Below are 23,109 nucleotides of genomic sequence, written 5' to 3'. Positions count from 1 at the left end.
TTTCTTTTTCAAAATCACCCATTGTCCTCAAATTTCTTCTCTCCCTACACTCTCTTTTGTGTCTGAACTTTTCTTTTTCCTCTTTTTTGCAAAACAATTTGTCACGGCTTAAATTATTGAATGGCTTCTTCTACTATTGTTTTGAAGACTAATTAATCTCACATTAAGTCATTTTGATTAAAATTTTCTATATTTTAATTTATTACTATAAATATAAACTGTACCTCTATATATTTTTTCTAATGGACAAAAAAGTGAAAAATATAATAATCATATATGAATAAGAAAATGGAAAAAGTATCTTGGAGGCCCCTGTATTAGGAGTCTAATTATATTTTACCTCTCTATTTAAAATGGGCAAATTAATCCATGTACATTAGATGAATTAGTAAATCGATTCTTTTCTTAAAAATTTCATTCATTTCTATTAAAAAATTGTGAATTTTACAAATTTGGTCTTCTTAAAAATGGGATAATGAGTATTTTGTGTTGCTATTGTTAAAAACAAGAAAATAGTCCTTATATGTTAGATCAAAGAGTAATTTAGTCTTTTTTTTAAAAAAAAATCATCCATTTATTCGGTTAAAACTGACATAATTAATAGAATAACCAGAGATTAACATATGACATACCACTTTTACCTCATGCTGATGTATAAAGATCAAATTTTAACTGTAGAAATAAATAAAAAATTTTAAAATGCAATTTGAATCCAAAAACAAGGACTCCATTACGTCATGTATTATGTATGACATGTTCTTTGCAGTTTTCGTTCAGTTTTTTTTTCCTTGTTTTTGGAATATGCATCAACTTTGCTCTTCACGTTTGAAAATAGATAAGAGGCGCTTCATTTTGCTCTACTCGATGATGTATAGAAAATAAGGACGATGACGAGATTTCGGAGCTCAAGACATTTAGGAATGTGGAGGAAGCCAAGAACCAGGCTGTACAAAATTACTTGGTTTTAATAATCTCGATACCACTGTTATATGTCCCCCATAAATTCAATTTATCTAAAGCAAACCATACTTGCTTTTCCCAACATGTTACTTTGCTTTTCAAAGATTGAGGCAGCATGTTGTCGACAAATCACATCGCAAGAAAATAAAGCAGCAAACAAGAGTGAACTAGGAAATCATACTGCCGAGCCAGAAACGAGGATGATGGATTATTCATTAAAGATGAATAATATACAGGAATGAATACAAAATTTGGTGGCTGTGATGTGAATGCTGTACAAATTTGAAGCATTATACTGTGTCTACATAGAAAAACGAGGGATAATGAGTATTTTGTGTTGCTACTTACCTCCGCGCCCGAGAGTGACTAGAGGCTTTTCCGCTTACACCTGATATCTGTTTTAGGTTGGTAAGAGCATCCTGAGCATGTCTCTTTGCATTAGCATTTCCATGCTTAAAAGCTTCCACCAAAGCCCTAACCAGTGACTGATTGAGGGAGTACTTATGGGCAGGGCCATCCACTCTCAAAGCCTTCTCTATCATCCAAAGTGCCTTCTCTTGAAGCACTCCAGGACGAATTTCAGTGAAAAGTTCGATGACAGCCATGATTACATCCTGCTTTTCTAGCTCATCCACGGATCTTTTGTAACCATTACCCATATCTAACATAAGAGTTGAAAGTGCCTCAATGGCAGCTATTTGAACAAAGGTATCTTCATCGCGAAGGTGGTCAACCAAGGGTCTGATGCAATTGGATTTTAGTAAGCACAGTTGATTATTGTTTTCACATGGAGCATTGTGTATAGGACAAGTCGAAGGTTTTGGAGGTGCCCTTCCACACACGAATACTAAGGGAGCACAGAAACCTTGGGGAGGTGGTGGTTCCGAGTCTGCAGCTGCAAGCGACCTTCCAGCTTCAGACAAGTTCTTCAATCCAACAGCAGCAAGCTGCCTCACTCTAGGTTTTGCAAGAAAACTCAGCTGCTCACAGAAAATGGTCATGATTTGATGCTCCTTGACCACACTAATGGTCTCTTGATCAAGGCTCCTTGTAAAGTGGAGTAATAGACCTAATAGTCCTTCTGCCATGCTTGATATAGGCCGGGATGTTCTTCCATTCGAGATACCCTTCTGCTTTTTAAGAGTCATTATTGTCCATTTAACAAAGCCTGCCTCCATGATTGTTTTTACCTCATCTTCGGAGAGTGGAAGATTAGCAAGTATGCATGCAGCATCGGATTTCTCACTTTCTGTTGATTTGTCATCGAGTAATTTCTCCTTAAATAAGGAAAGCTTGTCAGAAAGTTTTAGCTCTTGAGCTAAATCATGACCAAACCTTTCCGCAAGTACTCTTGTAAGCTTAAAAGCATAAGTTCGGTGTTCAACCTCTGGGTATTCAAGAAACAGAATGATTGTTTTGATGCCATCCCCAGAATTTTGTATATGCATAGCTACTGACTCTGCAAGTTCCAACATATTTGAATAAATAAACAAAAATTTATATATATAAATAGAAGGATACTTTAAGCAAGTCTATGCACAATAAGTCCAAATTCCTTCAGAAATTTCTTCATAAGCAAAGAGATAATGGTTTCATGTTGTCAAAAAGATCACCTGCAGCTTGCGGTGAGCTAGCCATTCCATATAGGATGCGGAGAATAGAAGCTTGACATTGGGAAGATGCAACAAAAAGAAGTCTAACAAGACTAAAGACCACTGATTCTGACTGCATTGAATTCCCTTTCCTGTCAATTGAAGCCAGTTCCCAGTGCCCAGGATTTGATACTATGTTTGCAATTATTGATGCTGCAAGTTCCTTCCAATCTGGCGAAGAACCTTCATCTTGTAAGAGAATAGCCACTAATGCAGGAAGAACAGCACAATCAACCAGAATGGTTGCATTGTCATCCAACCCTGACAGGTTATTTAAGGCTTGCAAGCTCGATGTTCTTCCTTCTGGTTTAGATAACAATTCAACTAATGTTTGAGCACATTGCCTGGCAATTTGTTCTTTATTGTTATTTGTCAAGGTCATTCTCCCAATAATTGATGCCATCTGTATTTTAATATCATCAGGTCCTGTTCAAAGTAAAAGAACACTTTCAAAATTGTATACCATCATAAGTTCTCTAGAAGTAAATGATAGAAAGAAAGTTTCTCTGTTTTCTCCAAAACTGCAGTTACTTCCCAATTTTACATCCCCATTTCTATATCTATTGGATGAAAAACATGAAATGATTTAGCATAAGAAATACCTTCACACAGCCGACTAAGTAAGGGTTCAAATCTTCCTGCCGCTGCTAAATGCTGAACACTATTATCGGTTCTCTCCATTTGTGTCAACAGCTCCTCAGCCAAGTTGGCTACAGCAGGATGCTCCAAATTTCCTGCCATGCTTGAGAGAAGTACTAAGGCCCCTTTCTCTGATGCAATTCTCGTACAATAAGCTTCATCACTAGAAAACTCTAGTAATAACTTCACAGCATACTCCCTCTCTTTCTCTGAGCTTCCAGTAAGACTATGTATGGCCAGCCTAGTCATGCCTTCATCAAGCATTATTTTCTACAAATATTTTGACACAATATCAGTCAGTCGGAGACTGAACTCCATAAGCATTAAAGAACTTATTCTTTTTGAAGTAACATACCCTACATTGCGATGAATAAGCATAAAACCTTTATAATAAAAAGGCAAGAAAATTTTCTTTTTCTTTTTGTTTTGAAAGAAACAGAAACTAAACTTTAGCTTGCAAATCCCAAAAAAGAGATAAAGGAAAACATTTGGAAATTCAAGTCAATAAGATACTTCAGTATTTCCTCAACTATCTGAAATGCTACATGCATCATCTTCATTTATAAGAGTAACAAACCCATATCATTTGCAAAACACATAAGTCAACCAAGCATATAAAGCCTTATCTTAAATGTAAATAAGGAAAGCTTGACACAGCCAAATTCCAACTTTTTGGCTATCACATTCTAGTTTCTACTCTCAACAAAGGTAACAAAAAAGTATGCAAGAGCATGTTATGAAGCACTAACCTTGCTTTCATCATCCTTTGCCATGGAAAGCAAAGTCATAAGAGCTTTACCTCTCAAAACAGTCCCAATATCATTTGAACGATTCTTTAGCAACTTAACAATCATCACAACAACCCCACCATTCCTAGCTCGAAACCTATTCGAAGGATACTCCTCTGATATCTTATAAACCACATCCAACACCCTCTCAACACCTTCGACCTCCACATTCTCCTTGCTTAGCTGCTCCACTGCACCCTTCACCAGAATCTCAATGTTCCTATTAACCCATTCCTCAATAGCACCCGCCAAACCGATATTCAGTTTCAACTCCAAAGACTTCAAAACCTGACCTGTTACCGGACAAGTCGGATCTCTTCCATCATCCAAACACCTCTCAAACCAATACTCAATTGCGGTTCTCTCATAAGTCTGTGATGACTCTAGCACAACAGGTTCCTTCATAACTTCCTTAGTTAACGGGCACAAAAAGTTCTTAAACGGTAAAATGTGAGCTTCTTCTTCAAACTCACGGTCAACGCTTAACGTTGACAATCCAGGATCCACTGACCAGTTATCTAAGATCGTTTCTAAGGAAACTAAAATCCGCCTTGCGAAAACGGAAGTAGAGTTTGCTAAATCCTCCTTTAACAATTTAACTTGGTTTAGTAACTCGCTGCAATTATCAGAATCAATACCTAAACATCTCGCTAAATCCATTATAATCGCAGCTTGAACTGCTTTACTTGTTTGCGTTCCTTCTCCTTCTTTTTGTAGCGTACGGTGAACTCTATCTTCATTTTCAGTAACCTGACATGAAAAAGAAACAAATTAGTCAAATTTAATGGGAAAAAATGTATAATTGAAGAAAGAATGAAGTTTTCTTGGTGAGATATTTATACGGTGAAATGAGACTGTCTCAAGTCAAGGGAGAGATCGGAGATTTTTTTGCGGAGATCGGGGAAGTTATCGGAGAGGGAAGATTCGATCAAGGCGAGCCAGGAAGCGATGGCGGATGAGTGTTGCTGGAGAGAAGAAGAGAGAGATTTGCAGTTGATGAGGACGAAGATCTTGCTTCGTTTACGGTAAGCCGACACCGTTTGGACGGCTTTGGAAAGATCCGAGGCGATTCCTTTGATTGCAGTTTGAAGAGCCGGCGGGAGAGAGTTGGAGTTGAGGAAGTGGTGATGGTTGAGGATGAACTGGAGTCTGGAAGCGAATGCTGTGAAGCGGCTGGGATTGTCGAAGGAATCGGAGGAAGAGGAAGTCAGTTCCGAGAGGGAACGGTGGATGGACTCCACAGCTGCGGATATCGTGGACGTTGGAGGTGACGCCATTTCACGCCGAGATTGACATTGAAGAAGTCAAGAGGTTGATATTAGCTGGGGAAATTTGCATTTACAAAAGAAGAAGAAAAAAGGAATTTAAATGTTACGAAAACAAAATTTGATTAGCTAAGAGGCTGACGCTATCTTTTCTGTTATGGAAGTAAAGCGTTTTTCCAAAGGAATTTTATTTTGGGGGGAGATTAGTCAACGTTCGACGTTGGCGAACGCAAACTTTCCATTCCCACCGTGGAATTATGGTTCAAACTCGGGTTATAGTTCTTCATTATTGATATAGATTCAATCATTTAATTATATTTTTTAAAGAGAGGTTTTTTTAAATAAAAAGAAAATTATTTATAAGTAAAATGTCTTTAAATCATATTTTAATTGCGCTGAAAAAATTAATATTCTAGTTAATGAAATCAAAAGATATTTTAGTTATTATCCCATTATCCCGTGTCTTGCTTAGTTTTGTTATAATTATTTGAATGCTAATTTTTAGATTTAACATCTTTATTTGTACCTTTCAATATCTGATTTGACATTTTATTATTCAAACAAAAATATTTTATGTAGAAGATATCAAACACAATCTGCCGGCAACCTCTCTTTAGATTCAACTTGTGGATTTAACTCAAAATCGATACGATAGGTTATTAATTTGGGGTTGAAATTGATCTAACTCATGCAGGTTTTTTCCGAATCCACGTAACGATTATCGATTTAATGATTCGAAATCTCATTAGTCCTAAAACTCTTGATTATATTAATACCCACGTATATTAACCCTTTTAAAAAATCCATAAAGTCAACCAAAACTCTAAACCTATATCACCTTTAAAAACCTTAAAGCCGTCCCAAAAAATACATGACTTTTTTTACAAGCCGTTGAATTTTGTTAAAAATATATATAGTTGTAATTTATTTTAAATATAATTATTTTCTTTAATTATGTTTTGAAATTTTATTTTCAAGTTTGAAATACTTGAAGCGATAAGGTAAGTACCTATATAATCAATCTCAATTTAATTTAAATTAAACTATTTTTATTAAATAATATTTCCATTTTTATTTAAAAGTATGAATAAATTGTATGTTATTTATAATGTGATTATTATAGATATATAGTAATTAGTGAATAATGTAGGAATTATGTTCTTATATGTTTAAATAAAATAAATATTGTTATATACTCACATTTAGTAAATATTGCAATAAATTTATTGGTATATAAATTTTCATATTTAATTTTTAAATTTATAGAAAATTTGGTTTAAGGTTTAGGGTTTAGAGTTATTTTGTTAAATAAATAATTGTTTTATAAAAGAATGTGTATTATTGATTTGTAAATATTTAAGTAAAAATTGTGTGTAGTATGTTATGGATTTTGGTATTATGAAATATATGTTGGTTTAGGGTAAGGAAAATGTATTATTAAAATTTTGGGCCTGTACAAAACAGGTTCTAGGTATGACATTACTTAGATTGGATCACGTGTCTGATGAATTGCTGAATAAGATAAATTAATTTACTAATTATGAGATTCTAAAAATATATTTAATTTTTTTATTGGATTGTAACACCCCCTAACCCCAAACTGTCGCCAGAATAGAGTTACGAGGCATTACCGGACATATCAGATAATTTACAATAATTCTTAAATAAATATTAACACATTAAGATAAAATCATAAATTCATATAATATTTTAGTAATTGACTTCATTCATTTTTAGAAAAATTTCGGCAGCATTTCTGCTTGTTTTTACATAAAACCCCCTGCAATTAAAAATCATATATTTTCCAATCACAACCAATTCAACCAATTCATTTTACATTCTCATTTTCTATTCTAAATACAGTCTAATTGAACTCAATCAATATAATACCAATATAATTTATCAATATGCTAATTAAATAGAAATAGATAAACTTCTTTCATTATAATTCATAAACTTATAATACTAACATTTTTAACCATTTATATTAAAAACATAATAACCTTTATACACATCCTATGTACATGCCACATTACCAAAAGAAAATATACATCACCAAAAGTTTGCTGAAGTCGGGTCTGGCTTTGGATGCTGGTTCAGTACTTGATTTTTACAACCTGCGCACGGAAACAACCGTACGTTGAGTATGCATATACTCAGTGGTATCATTATAATTTAATTTATAATTATATACATCAAATTACACACATACTTTTCATTACAATTATCACTACTAATAAACAATTCAATCTTTTAATGTTATCAATTAATTATATATAAATATCATTATTATCTATTTATTTCAATTTTTACTTTTCACATATACTATATTATTCGAGATTGATTTTGTCAGTAAATTTATTTCATTTGTCCCTATTAACTTGACTCGGACTCGGCGGATACACGGATTCCAACCAAACACACCAGTGAACAGTAATCAGTAACGGTAGCAGTAACGGTAACGGTAACAGTAACAGTATTCAACACACAAAGTGCTGAACCTATAACAGTAACGGTAACAGTATTCGACACACAAAGTGCCGAGTCGGTAACAGTAACAGTAATAGTATTCGACACACAAAGTGCCGAATCAATAACAGTAACAGTAGTCGGCACATAAGTGCCTGATCAGTAAGCCGGCAAATACCCCGTACACTTCCATATCCTATGGGATGCCAACTATATCCGACTAGCCCGACTAGTTAATAGGGTATTTAATTTACTTTTCAGTACAATTTCCATTTTAGTTCAGTATCGATTATAAATTCCTTATTTCAATCAGTTTCACGGTATTGCAGTAATCACTACTACAGTAATTTCACAATTCAATACATTATACGTAACAAATTTTCAGTATTTTCACAATTCATTCAGTACTCATACAATATCCAGGATTCCATAATTTAATTCAATATCGGTTTCAATTCCAATATCACATTATAAATTTATCGTTTATTAAACACTTACCTTAAAATACTTACCACACATAATTAACAAATTAAACACTTAATAATAATGAAATTTGAATTATAGTGATACAAACCGTAATTCCCGTATCTATTCCTCGTCCACTTTTTCTTTTCCTTTCCTCGTGGATGCCTCGGGTGCGATATTAGCTACGAAAAAAATTAAGATAATTTTCATAATCATTAACATAACACAATTTTATTGCTGAAATTTTTATCTAACTTTTTCTTTAATTTCAATTTAATCCTAAGTAAACCTATATATTTTTCTTTCTCAATTTATACCTTTTTGCTACTCAATTTCTTGCCAAACTCATATTTAACTATCTAATTTTTATCATATTTTCATAATTTCGAATTTATTTCAATTTAATCCCTAAAATTCAAAACTTATAGTTTAGTTTATAATTCAATCATTTATTCAATTCCAATCAAAATTTCGATCAAATACATCCCTAATTTAACAATTTATTCAACATGAACCATGCTTAATAAACTATAAACTTCTAAAACCTCAACTTATTTTTAACAAAACTTTATCTTAAAACTTCTAAAACATTAAAATTAAAAGAAAAGGGCTAAATTGACTTACCAAATTAAATTCCAAGCTTTAGAAACCCTATTTCCCCTTTTTCTTTCTTTTTCTTCTTTCTCTGTTCTGTTTCGAATGCTATTCTGTTTCTTTTCTGTTTTGTTTCTTTCTTTTTCTTTTTATTTCGTTTACTTTATATTATATTAATATAATTTATTAATAACAATTTAATTAATTAATATTTTTTTAATTATAATACAAGTGTATATACATATTTTATTACAATTGTACAACTTTATTACCATACATTTGGCACCATTTGATTTATTTCTATTATATAATAATAATATAATATAGTATAATTAATTTATTATATACTTATTTATTAAGAATATATATAAAATATACATATTTTAACACATAAAAATCTCAGATTTTTATGCTTATGCCGCCTCAAATTTGGCAATTGGCATAATTGCCTATTTAGTCCCTATTATTTTCTTTTAATCTATAATTAGGCTTTCACTCCTTATTCAATTTAATCCTTTTTGCTAATTATTCTTAATTAGACTAAATTCACCTAATTAATACCTAATTAGACACACAAGTAGTCTCGTAAATATTTCTAATAATTATTTATGACTCAGTTTACTAAGACGGAGGCCTGATAAAACACACTTTTCCGGTGCCCACGGATTTTGGGTCGTTACATTTCTTCCCCCCTAAAAAAATTTCGTCCTCGAAATTTTACCTGAAAATAAGTGAGGATATTGTGATCTCATAATTTCCTCCGGTTCCCATGTTGCTTCTTCCACACTATGGCTTCTCCACTGTACTTTTACCAGAGGGACCCGTTTGTTTCTTAATTCTTTCACTTCTCGAGCTAGTATTTGAACTGGTTCTTCTTCATATGACAAATCCGGTCTAATCTCAATATTTTCAGTAGAAATAATATGAGATGGATCCGTTCGATACCTTCGTAACATGGAAACATGAAAAACATCATGAATTTTCTGTAATTCTGGAGGTAAGGCTAATCGATAAGCAACAGGCCCAATTCTTTCCACAATCTCATACGGCCCAATAAAACGTGGACTCAATTTTCCCTTTCGACCAAATCTCAAAATTTTCTTCCACGGCGATACTTTGAGGAATACTTTATCACCAACAGAATATTCAATGTCTCGTCGTTTCAAGTCTGCGTAAGATTTCTGTCTGTCGAAAGCGGCTTTTAGTCTATCTTTAATCTTTTTAACTGTTTCTTCTTTTTCTTGAATCAATTCCAGCCCAATCACTTTTCTTTCTTTTAATTCTGTCCAACACACTGGTGATCGACACCTTCGACCATAAAGTGCTTCATACGGAGCCATTTGAATACTAGATTGAAAACTATTATTATAAACAAATTCTGCTAGTGGCAGATATCGTTCCCAACCTGATTCAAAATCAATGACACAAGCTCGAAGCATATCTTCTAATACCTGAATTACCCGTTCAGATTGTTCGTCAGTTTGAGGATGGAAAGCTGTACTAAAATTAAGTCGAGTACCCAATGATTCATGTAGCTGCCTCTAAAATCTCGATGTAAACCGAGGATCTCGATCTGAAATTATCGATACTGGAATTCCATGTAATCTAACAATTTCCCGAATATAAACCTCAGCTAGCTTCTGTAATGACCAGTCAGTTCTGACTGCTATAAAATGAGCAGACTTAGTAAGCCTATCAACTACCACCCAAATGGCATTCTTTTTACTCACTGACAATGGCAACCCCGTAACAAAATCCATGGTAATGCAATCCAATTTCCACTCAAGAATAGTAATAGGCTGTAACAGACCTATTGGTACTTGATGTTCTACTTTTACCCGCTGACAAGTCAAGTATTTACTGACATATTCAACTATATCCTTCTTCATTCCTGGCCACCAATACAGTTCTCGTAAATCACGATACATCTTCGTTCCACCTGGGTGCAAAGCAAAAGTACTATCATGTGCTTTTCGGAGAATCAACTCTTTAATCTCAGAAGTAGATGGAATACAAATCCAATTCTGAAATCTCAAACAATCATGCTCGTCAATACTAAAGTTTTTTGCCGTACCATGCCGTACCATTTCTCTTTTCTTCATTAACCTTTCATCTTCCATCTGTGCTGCTCTAATCTGATCAAACATTACCGGCTTAATTCTTAACTCAGTTAACAAACTTCCATCATCATTAATACTAAGTTGAGCGAACATTGCTCGTAATTCAACCGCTGCTTTTCTGTTTAATGCATCTGCTGCCACATTTGCTTTCCCTGGATGATAATCTATAACACAATCATAATATTTCAAAAGCTCTATCCATCGTCTCTGTCTCAGATTCAACTCCTTTTGTGATAGAAGATATTTGAGACTTTTATGATCAGTGTAAATATAACATTTCTCACCATACAAGTAATGCCTCCAAATTTTCAACGCAAAGATTACCGCAGCATCTCCGAACCGTGTTACAGATTCTGTGGGAAAAACAGTTGTACGGGAAACTGAGTAAATGTGAATTCTGGTTGTCAGAGGTAGTATTTTTGGGGCATGTTGTATCTGCAGATGGAATTCGAGTTGATCCGAAGAAGATTGAAGCAATTGTTCAATGGAAGGCACCAAAGAATGTATCTGAGGTACGCAGTTTTCTTGGTCTGACTGGGTATTACAGAAGATTTGTAAATGGGTTTTCGAAGATAGCTTTGCCGATGACCAAGTTACTACAGAAAAATGTTCCTTTTATTTGGAATAACCAGTGCCAGAGTAGTTTTGAGACATTGAAACAGATGTTGACAGAGGCACCAGTTCTAACATTACCGGAATCGGGAAAAGATTTTGTTGTGTATAGTGATGCTTCTCTGAATGGTCTGGGTTGTGTATTGATGCAAGAAGGAAAAGTAATAGCTTATGCATCTCGACAATTGAAGCCACATGAACGCAAATGAGTACTGAATGAATTGTGAAAATACTGAAAATTTGTTACGTATAATGTATTGAATTGTGAAATTACTGTAGTAGTGATTACTGCAATACTGTGAAACTGATTGAAATAAGGAATTTATAATCGATACTGAACTAAAATGGAAATTGTACTGAAAAGTAAATTAAATACCCTATTAACTAGTCGGGCTAGTCGGATATAGTTGGCATGCCATAGGATATGGAAGTGTACGGGGTATTTGCCGGCTTACTGATCAGGCACTTATGTGCCGACTACTGTTACTGTTACTGATTCGGCACTTTGTGTGTCAAATACTGTTACTGTTACTGTTACCGACTCGGCACTTTGTATGTCGAATACTGTTACCGTTACTGTTATAGGTTCAGCACTTTGTGTGTTGAATACTGTTACTGTTACCGTTACTGCTACCGTTACTGATTACTGTTCACTGGTGTGTTTGGTTGGAATCCGTGTATCCGCCGAGTCCGAGTCAAGTTAATAGGGACAAATGAAATAAATTTACTGACAAAATCAATCTCGAATAATATAGTATATGTGAAAAGTATAAATTGAAATAATGATATTTATATATAATTAATTTATTATATACTTATTTATTAAGAATATATATAAAATATACATATTTTAACACATAAAAATCTCAGATTTTTATGCTTATGCCGCCTCAAATTTGGCAATTGGCATAATTGCCTATTTAGTCCCTATTATTTTCTTTTAATCTATAATTAGGCTTTCACTCCTTATTCAATTTAATCCTTTTTGCTAATTATTCTTAATTAGACTAAATTCACCTAATTAATACCTAATTAGACACACAAGTAGTCTCGTAAATATTTCTAATAATTATTTATGACTCAGTTTACTAAGACGGAGGCCCGATAAAACACACTTTTCCGGTGCCCACGGATTTTGGGTCGTTACATGGATTGATTGACGAAATAAATTAACAGGATGTAGATCGCATCCCCCATAAGCGGGGCTAAACTCAGATTGATTTAAGGTCGATAGATAATCGAATCCATGAACTCTAATAACTCCTAGTCTTTTCTTTCCTTCACTTCACTTAACCCTCCTCTAACTAAAATTAACTTCTAACAAATTTAAAAACTCTATTAACTTCTTATTTTTTTCTTTCCTTCACTTCACTTAACTCTCAATTCTTTTTTAACAACTCTCTATTTTCTTTTTCAAATTGATACAAATGGTCCCTAAAAATTTAGGGTTTTTAAAGAACCCTGTGAATGGTAGGTCCAGGAATCCCAGAACTTTGGTCATGTCGATGTAGGGGGTAGAGATTCTCTACTGCATAGGGAACCCAAATCGACATAACGACTGCCGATTTGGGCTTCCTATGCAGCAGAGAATCTTTGCCCCTTGTACTAACATGACAAGGCATGAGAAACACCAAATCAGTATGGTGGTTGTCAATTTAGGGTCCCAATGAACTAAGTGCATCGATTTCAACCCCAAATCGACAGTTGTAATGTTGATTTTTTTGTATTCAAATTTTCTCTCTCATTATTTTGATAAAAAAATTCCATATTATTTAAGTAAATAATTAATTTTTGTATTATTCTAAAAAAACTTGAAAAAATATATAATTAAAAAAATTATTTATCAACTCAATTTTTAAAGTCATTTGTTCCTCTCTTAATCATATTAGAGTTGGGGGTTTGCTCCACGTATAACCATTGTTTTGATAACAATTATTTTTTATATATACAACTCACATGCCTTTGGCAGGATCCTCAACTGCCACACTTGCACACATCACATGCAAGTGATCCTTATGACTCGAACTTAGGATGAGGTTCAAAGATTAACACTCAAGACGAATGAGCCAAATGCTGAGGTTCAAGTTAATTAATCAAAACGTTGGGAGTTACACTAAAAGGAAAAAAAACATCATTTACAACTATTGTAATTAAGGTCATACATGACAATTAGTTATCTCTTCCATCACTTACATCAATAAATATTTCAAAACTTTGGAAAGTATCAATCCCACACTATTTGCATCTTAGCGAACATATTAGTAAGGTAACATTGAAATACCTTCAACATAATCTTCCATCTTTAACAAGAGACCCTTCCGTAAAGATTCTCAACGAATCTTAGTCGTTCGCTTACGTTGTTGAATGTCAAGCATGCACCACAACATAATTAATTGAAATTGACTAAAATTTCCAAGACTCTCTCCTACAAAGAAAGCACTTCCATCCATTTATAGTTAGAATCGAGAAACGAGAAAAGAAAATAGAAAAAAGGAGGAGGACAACAGTAAGGGAGGAAGGAAAAAGAGGAGGGAAAGAAAGAAAAGAAAAACTGGATAAGTATAAAATGAGAGGAGAAAGTGGAAAAGGAAGAAGATAGATAGAAAAGATGGTGAATGACAAGGAGCCACAGGCTAGAGGCCAACACCATCAGCCTTGATGACAAGGGTTAGGTTTATACATTTTCAAAGTTGGGAGAGCTTTGGCTTTTCAAAGATTTACGATAACCAAGAATAGTGTCTCAAGACAATCTGCCAATTGTCTCTAGACATACTATAAAATGTCTCAAGATAGGCAGCTCCTAAAGCAAATTTTTGCTTTGAAGTTTTTATGTCTCGAGACATATAGATGTATGTCTCGAGACTTGCATACCAAATTTCCTAAAAAATATTTTAAACACTTTAGAACACTTTGGTATTAATCCAAAAACATTTAAATAAATTAAAACAAATTTAAAACATATCTTTTAGTATTTTGCAAGTCTTTGAAAATGTTTGAAAATATTTGACAAAATTTTTAATCATATTTTTGCCAAATGATTTAGGACATATAATACCTATAAAATTTAACTTAAATGTTGTTATATTAAAAGTTTGGGATATCAAAACTAACAATTACTTAGTAAAATAAAATCAAATTAGTTTGCATTACTCCGACAACGTAATGTGACATCACACATTCAAATCTATTGATAGGATTGGGTGTAGACTGTCACAGAATTAATGCCACCTCCCCATATTTGAATTTCTTTTCTCATGAGACACACATCTCTTCCTTTTAGAATGCCTTTTCATATCCAAGAATCTGCTAGTCTTATTTCAACCCTTAGGAAATACTTGTTACTATAGTACTTTGCTTGAAATGACCTAGTTAGGATGAAGTCTTGTTTTGTCATGTGTCATGCTTGCTTAGCTAGCAAAGGTCCATTCATAAAACTCACCATTTAATTCCCAGCCCCTTCATTTTTCTGTGTGCAAAGGAGTCTCTAATTGCAGAGACGTGAATTCCTTTCTCTTGTCTTATGCCTCCACCAAAAGGCTCTAGTAGTCTATAATAAATTTTATTGCAGAAATATTGTGGAGCCTTGAAACAAGATAACATATAAACCGTTATAAACGCTAGAGTCGATTTGATTGATGTTAGCATTCCTCCTTTTGCCAAGCATTTTGCTTCCTAAAGTGCTAGTTTGTTTTAAGTTTTATCAAAAAAATCCCTGGATTTCTTTTTTTTTTTGGTCTGTTTTTAATTAAACCAAATTCTGTTGGGATCTAATGCCCTTAGCATAGTGGTATTGTCAAATGTACTCGTAATTCTTCAAACAAATTGGTTTAATAAATTTGCATCATTTTCATTAATATATTTCGTATAATGTCTTTAACTATTTTTGCACGCAAAACAAAATGAAAGCAAATATTAACTTATTGATTATTTAATTTTTAACTAATATTATCAAAACAAAATCATATGATAATGTTAGTGATTAAATTGAAAATTTTCATAGTTGAGTGACCAATACAAAAATACGCTAATGATTGAGTGGCTAATTGTATAGTTTACTCTTATTATTATATTTGAATTGTTAAATAAGTTAATATATTTTAATTGTTCAACAATTTGAAGAAAAAAATAGTTTACACTAATTAAAATAATTAAAAATGCTTTATTTTATCCTTTAAAAAACACATTATTTTAAAAATTAATTAAAAAAATAAAAACCTAAAATCACGTGCAACACATGAGACATTAAAAACTAATTTTATATAAAAAAATACAAAAAGGTAAAATATCCTCGTAATAAAACAACTTACTTTATAAAAAACATGTATTTTTAATCATTTTATAATTGAATTGAACCCGATTAATGGGTGATATCAACTTATTTAAAGAGTTAAACTTTTAAATAACAATATAAATATAATATAAATGACTAAATAGAAATTAATGTTAACAACATAAGAGAGCAGCGGTGAAAATTCAAACTCAATTAATAAGTAGTTTGTTCTCGAATTTGTAACCTTTTTTTTGTATCAAATAAAAAAATATATTTAATTCTTAATAAAAATGCTACTATATTCTCTCTCCCTATTTGAGTAAACTACAGGTGTTACCATCCAATTATTAGTAAGTATCATTTTTATCACTCAATGGTGAAAAATTATAAAATAATTACCTAACTCTTCGGTTTTATTTTGTTTTTTGTCACCAAATGTTAAATGGTTAACGAGAAGATGATATGACAACTTTTGAAATTGACATAATAACAATTTTAACCCTCAACATTAATACATCATACCAATTTAGTCTTGATTTTAAAACATTCAACCCTCAACATTTACACAACGTAATTTGCTTATTTTTTTGTATTATTTATTTGTTGGTGACATTAAGAGTCAATTTAAAAAAAATATTTTTGATCAAATTTAATTGATAAATTTGTTTCTTTTAGCTATTTGAATAAAATGGTCTTAAAGAAAAACAAAACTGTAAAAAAGATCAAATTACCCGTGTAACATTGATGGTTAAATTTTTTTAGAATTAAGACTAAATTAACACAATATATAAATCTTGAAAATTAAAATTAAAATAATTTCAATTTTAATTTAACTTCAACTGTCAGTGACAAAAAATAACGATAAATAATTATTTTGTAATTTTTAAAACAAAAATTACTTGGGATACACGTGTAGTTACAGATTTTTCTCCCGAGAAAATGCTATTAAATTCGTTGTTTATTTACTTCCCCAAGCATTGTTTTCTCTTTTTAGATCTTTTATTTTCATCCACTCTCGAGGATTTCCTCAAGTTCCCATCTTTGTTTGGCTTTCGCATCAGCTCCATGGATCGGGCCCAGCTCCTCCTCGTAGGATTACCTCTCTTCCTCTTCGCCACCGATCTCTTCAGCCTCTTCACTCCTCCGCCCCCAAAGCCGCCGTCCCATCACCATCACCACCATCATCCCCACCTACCCAAACCTCCACTCAATCCTGAAACCCTAGATATTTCTTTACAGGTAACTTTAATCATTCATCCATTATTTTAATTGAATTTCTTATTCAATTTATATCCTCTTCTTTTTTTCCTTCGAAGAAACCCAGCGCTATTGGAGGAATCGGCTATGGCAGCACGGTTAATATCAATTTCTGCGCTTCATGCTCTTACAGGTTCTATTTGATTTTTTTTCTTTTGATGCTTCCTTTTCTTTGGATATTATAGTTGATATTTTTCCTCAAGTGACAATTGAACATGTAATTGATGAAAATTTGCAGGGGAACTGCTGTGACAATGAAGAAGATGTTAGAAGCCCAGTTTCCTGGAATTGATGTAATCCTTGATAACTATCCACCATCATTGCCGAAACGTTTGCTTTCGAAAGTGGTTCCAGTTTTCCAATTTGGAGTTATAGGGATTATGATGGCAGGTGAACAGATTTTTCCTATGATTGGGATTACGACACCACCTCCGTGGTATTATTCCTTGCGTGCAAACAGGTTCGGGTCCATTGCAACTGCTTGGCTTCTTGGGAATGTAATGCAGTCTTTTCTGCAAAGCTCCGGTGCTTTCGAGGTTTACTGCAATGATGAATTGGTTAGTGACCCTTCTGCTATATATGTGTGTGTCCTGAGCAGTTGAGAAACCAAAACTCAATTTCATATTGTTTATTGATTGATGGAGTTGTTTTAGCTGCTTAGTAAACCTTTGATTCGATTCTGATATTAGTATGAGTTCTGTCCTGATCTAAATGTTTTGTTTGAATGCCCTATAATATAAAGACCAAAGTGGTGTTGAAGCTCCACTTATTTTCTTTTTGGTTACATTTAAAAATGCAGGAATTGGTGTTTCTAGTTGCTTACCTTGTTTACTTTCTGAATTTATAGGTTTTCTCTAAGCTTAAGGAGGGAAGGTTTCCTGGAGAGATTGAGTTGAAAGATATTATCGCCAAAACATTGGCTAATTCAAGAGTGACTGGCAACCTTGGAGTAGTGTTGTCTTAGCTCTGTTGGATTGAAAGCACTTGATCATAACAGGACAAGGTTCAGGTTTCTCTTTCGTTATTACTTAGATTTCTGTCGTGAAAGCATGTAAAAACACGGGTTCAGGTTTTACCTCGTGTATCTGAACTTTTCGTTGCACTTATATAAGCCACTTTATTCTAACAAACATTGTTATTCTTAGTACTTGATAGTTTTCCAAATTGGTCAAGTTTTATTTTAGTATTTTGTTAAACATAGAAGTTAAATAGTATTACTTATGGAATAGGATGAAAGTATTTGGATCTAAAACCCAATAGAAGTTGACGCTGGTTGAATCTATAATCTGCTAATGTCACGACCAAATACAGAAGTTGTAAGCCAGTTAATAACCACATAGAATCTGTTCCTCCAGCTAACGACCCGTGTTAGATATGCTGAGCGCCATATAAACCAGCTGAAAAATCCTGCTAGGGATACCCCTTTTGCCTCCTATAAAAACAATCAAAGGTGCCTCACAAATCATCCGAACTAATAGTTCTCAAATGTGAAAAATCAATAAATAAATCACCTTGCTCTGTCTTAGGTCAACAAGAGCCTTGAATCTGCCAACGGTTGCCATGCTTCCTAGATGCTTGTACTCGAATGGATCCCCAAAGTCTAATGCCTTAGCACGGTTAGCATGTCCTCCACCTTCTTTACCAATTTTGTTCAGTAGGTCTGCCAGATATTTTCCCTGTCTTTCAGCAACCTGTTCATGAAAGAAACATTAGCACCCCAGTTTTGGAAGCCACAAATACATACATCGTCTGGTCTGAAAACCTAGCAAGAAGGTTCACCATAGTGCTTTTGACTCCGATAGGCGAAATACATAACTTGGTATTATCTTGTATTCTGTTGTACCCGAATTTTGGATGGAAACTGGACAGAGTAGCTTAAATTAAACACTGTTGAGAAGAATGAAATCTGAATCTGCTCCTTTTCAGGACATGAACAATTAAAGGTAGGTCGACTTATATTATAGCTAGCCATTGTTATGAATCCATGTAGCAACAGAGAGGCAGGTGGTTCATGTTGAACACCCAAGTCTAGTTTTTATTAGAACCGGTTGATATTTTACGTAAAGCAGAAAAATAATTGAATCATAGCTTAGAAAAGTACCTGTGCTAAAGCAGGAAGAACTGGTTTACCCGTACTCTCCAGAAACCCACTGCAGTCGCCAATTGAAAACACATCTTGGGCAGTAGGAACTCGAAGCCACTCATCAATACCGATCCTGTTAGTTATACAATTAAGATCAACCCATAGTAAACTAAAGCTTCACAAAGCATTGATGCAAACCATGAAAACCAAATCTATGTTCACTTTTTCACCTGGTATCCGACTCAGGAACCATACAATAGATTTAGTCTTACCTTCCACCAGGAGATTTTGGAAGTCTTAGAGAGTTTACAAAAGGAGAAGGACCAACACCAGTTGACCATACTAGCAATCCGTAAGGAACCTCCGAACCATCACTAAGGGTTACATTTTCAGGTCTAACATCCTTTACAGTCCCACGAACTAGACGTACTCCTGACTGAGAAAAACTACTGAATTAAACCGAGGAAAGATTAAAATGAGAAAATTCCCTTGAACAGGTAAGGGGAAAAGGATCATCTTTGCATCAATCAACTCTCTTTTAACCTTTGTTAACTGCTTAATTGCGTAGTGACGAAGGCGATCATCGAAGGAAGAGAGAATATCATTTGCCTGGCAAAAAAAAAGAGTAATTCTATATTACAATGGAAAAATCACCAACTTCAGACAAGACTTGAATAACTTGGATGGTGACTAACCTCTATCAGTGTTACATGGATATAGTCTTTTACATGTGTGTATCTTTGGTGAACATCGCTCCTAATAAAATCGCTAAGTTCACCACTAAACTCAACCCCTGTAGGACCACCTCCCACAACCACACAATGCAGCAATCGACGTTTCTCTTCTTCCGAAATCCCTGCCTCAACACCCAACTAGTAAGCCAAAACATCTATAATCACAGCTTTGAGTTATATTTGTTTTCACCATAGAAAGTTAAAACAACTAGTTACCAGGCACATCGGATAGCATCAAGTTCAGAAGTAGCTTCCTGCGAATTGCCTGAGCATGGTGAACTTCGCGTAAAAAAACCGCATGCTCTTTTACGCCATGGATTCCAAAAGTAGATGCTTGTGCTCCTGATGCAATAACCAATTTATCATATGAAATCTTAAACTTCCATGCCTCCGATGTTTGATCTCCTTCAGTCACTGTCTCACAATGCACCTTCAATGCCCGAGCCAAATGTTCCATGATTAAGCCATTGAAATACCCAACATTTTACAACGTTTCGTATAATTTGTACTATTTTTCTTTTCCAACGAAGAACAATAAAAAAGAACATATTTTATCGTTCAACTTGGTATTCCAATGCTGCCATCAATATCTTGAAATAAGATCCTCTCATATATAAAATATGTTGTCATAACACTATTCTCAAATAATTGTGTAAAAATTAATTGAATTATATTTGGTTCAACTCATAACGGTACCTTAAATTTCAAGTCATCAAACTCAATTCTTCAATCCAAAGTCAACCCATTTCAATCTCCCAATTAGGGTATAAATGAGATGTTTATATTCATAAGTTGATCGAGTCTTACTTAAAAAACATTTGAATTTGATTCGGCAATTGTAAAGCATTTAAGCTATTAAACATGTTGAGTTTAAGTAAGCTGATATTAGATTTGAGCAACTTGCAAGCTTAATCGATTTTTTTATATGTTTATGATTTATCTTTAATGTTAAACTATTGCTTTATTGTTTACATGTATACACTTAGAACTGAAGCTTAAAATTTGTTATTTCACTATCAAAAAAATTATATATGAAAAAGTTTAAACTTGAGGTTGAGTTTATCAATTATGTAGACGAACTTAATCAAGTCAAACTTGAATAGTACGTTTTACTTCGAGTCAAGCTTAAGCATCTATAATAATATCTAATCAAGCTTAACTTGAGTTTTGAGCTTGAACTACTCATTGTTAAGGCTCAGCTCGACTCGAATACAATCTTCCGGTAAAAGGGAATAGAAACTATTTTAACCCAATAAAAGTCAACATTTTGTTTCACATACCTCGTGGCTCTCAGTATTGACAGCAGTACAATTAGCAAGAAAAAAATAGGAGCCAGGTGCTGAAGAAATGGAGGGTTGAATCCTGGAAATGGGTTCAGCGACGGACCTGAACTCGAGAGTCCCAACACAAGTGGAAGCCAAGAGGGGAGTAAACACCATATGATTCCTAGGGGAAACGCAAACGATGTCATACAGCTTAGGGTCCAAGCCTTTCATTAGCCTGGAACCAGCCCAACCTGAGCCTAACACCACCACCCTTGGTTTCTCATCTGCTTTGGTGGGTCCAAGACCTGAAGGTTGAGCCGCAACTGGGGGTTGGTTGGCGGTGCTGAAATGGGATAAAGAAGTTAGTATAAGGTTAGTGGTGATGGGGCTCTTAGCTTTGGTAGCTGTCGAGATTTTGATGAAATTCCTACACCAAAACATGGCTGATTGATTACCACTGTTTCATAATTTTATTTTCTTTAAAAATGTTAAAAGATTTGTTGGGGCATTAAAGATGGGTTTTTCAAGGTCCAAAGATTGTGGATATATTTCAGATTTTCTGCGGAATTTATGAGTCTCAGACTTTTGAGTAAGATTTTTGTTCCACAAAAATAGGATTTACTAATGTGACGGGTTTGTGCCACGTGTCCATTGGCTAAACTTATCTTACAAAAAGGCAAAAATTTATTACTGAATTTAGCAAGCATAAATGCATTCATGCGAATTAGTAACAGAATTATATTACTACAGTTTTTAATGAATAAAAAACTGGACAATAATCAGATTAGTGATCCAGAAATTGTAACCAAAGTTAAACTGGACAATAACCGCTTTAATTAACTGATTATTTAATTATAAATCATTATTAGTTACTACATGATATGTATTCTATTTGTTTTAATTGTCTGGTCTTCAATATAATTTTTACTGATTTAATTTTTTTTACCCTAATGTTTTTTCATTGTTTTTAACTATTAAATTAATTTTTTACCAAAGTTTTGATTCTGGTACATTTTGAAAATTTAGAATTTAGTCCTTATACTCTTATTTTTAAAAATAGTTTTTTTACTTTTTAGATTCTAAATTTTAGATTCAGTTGTTAATACAATTATTTTTTTATTGTTAAATTCATATTAATTATAGCATGTATATATATATTTAAAATTATATGACTATTAATTTTTTTATTCCAAAAAGATAAATGCATTGCTACTAGGCCATAAACATTATATCTCTACCCATACCAGCATTTGTTAGAGCATACACAAAAGAATTAGTCTTACGAATGACATGAACAAAACACACCATGCTAAGATTAATTTTTGGGACCTAGTGAAATTATAAAAAAAAATTAAAGAGTTCAATTAGAATTTTTTTAAAAAAAAAAATTGGGGGTCTAATTAAAATTTTTTAATTTTTTTTAGATTAGTGAGAATTTTTAAATATTTTAAGTGAGTTTAATTAAAATTTTTTAAAAATTTAAAACTTGAAAATTTCTAAAAATTAAAAAAAAAATCATAATTTGTTAAAAAATTTTGGAACCAAGGGTTCCTTTAAACGGTCTGCCTCTCCACACCTTCCCAAACATCAAAATCAGATGATGAATACTATTGAACAACTCCCTAAATTTTCAAGTAGGGGCTAAAATAGAAATTTTTTTGGAGCGGAATTAAATTGTATATTTTTATGATAATAAATGTAATTTTATCATTTCAATGACCTATATCTTTATAGTTTTTAAAAGATTAAATTAAATTTTTATCATTTTTAAAGGGCCAAAGTATAATTTTATCATTACTAATTTAAAATTTTATAAATTATAAAGAGAACTAAATAAAAAAAAATTCCAACCCTCTCAGCTCCTCTTATCCAAGGTTGGTTATGAAGCAAGGAAACCCACACAAATATTGTGGCGGAGTTAGATTAGATGATGAGT

The 23,109-nt window shown here is 33.1% G+C and overlaps 3 protein-coding genes across 3 annotated transcripts; 1 reads left to right on the top strand and 2 right to left on the bottom strand.

The window, feature by feature from the left end:
- Window positions 1–1,141: 1,141 nt before the first annotated feature.
- On the bottom strand, window positions 1,142–5,563 carry LOC107891613 (U-box domain-containing protein 44). Its single transcript, XM_016816455.2, has 5 exons — window positions 4,882–5,563; window positions 4,001–4,789; window positions 3,215–3,521; window positions 2,574–3,038; window positions 1,142–2,419 (listed from the first exon to the last, which is right to left on the bottom strand). Exons 1-5 carry the CDS (start codon window positions 5,314–5,316, stop codon window positions 1,305–1,307), a joined length of 3,111 nt encoding a protein of 1,036 aa, XP_016671944.2. The 5' UTR covers window positions 5,317–5,563; the 3' UTR covers window positions 1,142–1,304.
- An 11,188-nt stretch (window positions 5,564–16,751) lies between these two features.
- LOC107891612 (selT-like protein) lies at window positions 16,752–18,238 on the top strand. Its single transcript, XM_016816454.2, has 4 exons — window positions 16,752–17,073; window positions 17,151–17,224; window positions 17,330–17,648; window positions 17,939–18,238. Exons 1-4 carry the CDS (start codon window positions 16,774–16,776, stop codon window positions 18,053–18,055), a joined length of 810 nt encoding a protein of 269 aa, XP_016671943.2. The 5' UTR covers window positions 16,752–16,773; the 3' UTR covers window positions 18,056–18,238.
- A 100-nt stretch (window positions 18,239–18,338) lies between these two features.
- On the bottom strand, window positions 18,339–21,759 carry LOC107891611 (internal alternative NAD(P)H-ubiquinone oxidoreductase A1, mitochondrial). The gene is made up of 8 exons (XM_016816453.2): window positions 21,189–21,759; window positions 20,125–20,338; window positions 19,870–20,030; window positions 19,718–19,783; window positions 19,447–19,610; window positions 19,193–19,307; window positions 18,603–18,782; window positions 18,339–18,523 (listed from the first exon to the last, which is right to left on the bottom strand). The coding sequence occupies exons 1-8, from the start codon at window positions 21,612–21,614 to the stop codon at window positions 18,371–18,373; spliced, it is 1,479 nt and encodes a 492-aa protein (XP_016671942.1). The 5' UTR covers window positions 21,615–21,759; the 3' UTR covers window positions 18,339–18,370.
- Window positions 21,760–23,109: the final 1,350 nt, after the last annotated feature.

Source organism: Gossypium hirsutum, chromosome D09 (assembly GCF_007990345.1).
Source record: "Gossypium hirsutum isolate 1008001.06 chromosome D09, Gossypium_hirsutum_v2.1, whole genome shotgun sequence".
Classification (NCBI taxonomy): domain Eukaryota; kingdom Viridiplantae; phylum Streptophyta; class Magnoliopsida; order Malvales; family Malvaceae; genus Gossypium; species Gossypium hirsutum.
The sequence above is the reverse complement of the archived record's forward strand: the minus strand, read 5'-3'. Positions and strand labels throughout refer to the sequence as shown.

Excerpts from the sequence above, each read along its gene's own strand:
- LOC107891613 (XM_016816455.2), bottom strand. The coding sequence starts at position 5,316 with ATGGCGTCACCTCCAACGTCCACGATATCCGCAGCTGTGGAGTCCATC. Across the intron at positions 3,522-4,000 it reads CAAAGGATGATGAAAGCAAG|AAAATAATGCTTGATGAAGG; the intron begins GTTAGTGCTTCA and ends AAATATTTGTAG. Across the intron at positions 3,039-3,214 it reads ACTTAGTCGGCTGTGTGAAG|GACCTGATGATATTAAAATA; the intron begins GTATTTCTTATG and ends TACTTTGAACAG.
- LOC107891612 (XM_016816454.2), top strand. The coding sequence starts at position 16,774 with ATGCTATTAAATTCGTTGTTTATTTACTTCCCCAAGCATTGTTTTCTC. Across the intron at positions 17,225-17,329 it reads TGCGCTTCATGCTCTTACAG|GGGAACTGCTGTGACAATGA; the intron begins GTTCTATTTGAT and ends GAAAATTTGCAG. Across the intron at positions 17,649-17,938 it reads TTTACTGCAATGATGAATTG|GTTTTCTCTAAGCTTAAGGA; the intron begins GTTAGTGACCCT and ends CTGAATTTATAG.
- LOC107891611 (XM_016816453.2), bottom strand. The coding sequence starts at position 21,614 with ATGTTTTGGTGTAGGAATTTCATCAAAATCTCGACAGCTACCAAAGCT. Across the intron at positions 18,783-19,192 it reads TTCTTCCTGCTTTAGCACAG|GTTGCTGAAAGACAGGGAAA; the intron begins GTACTTTTCTAA and ends TTTCATGAACAG. Across the intron at positions 18,524-18,602 it reads TTGACCTAAGACAGAGCAAG|GAGGCAAAAGGGGTATCCCT; the intron begins GTGATTTATTTA and ends TTGTTTTTATAG.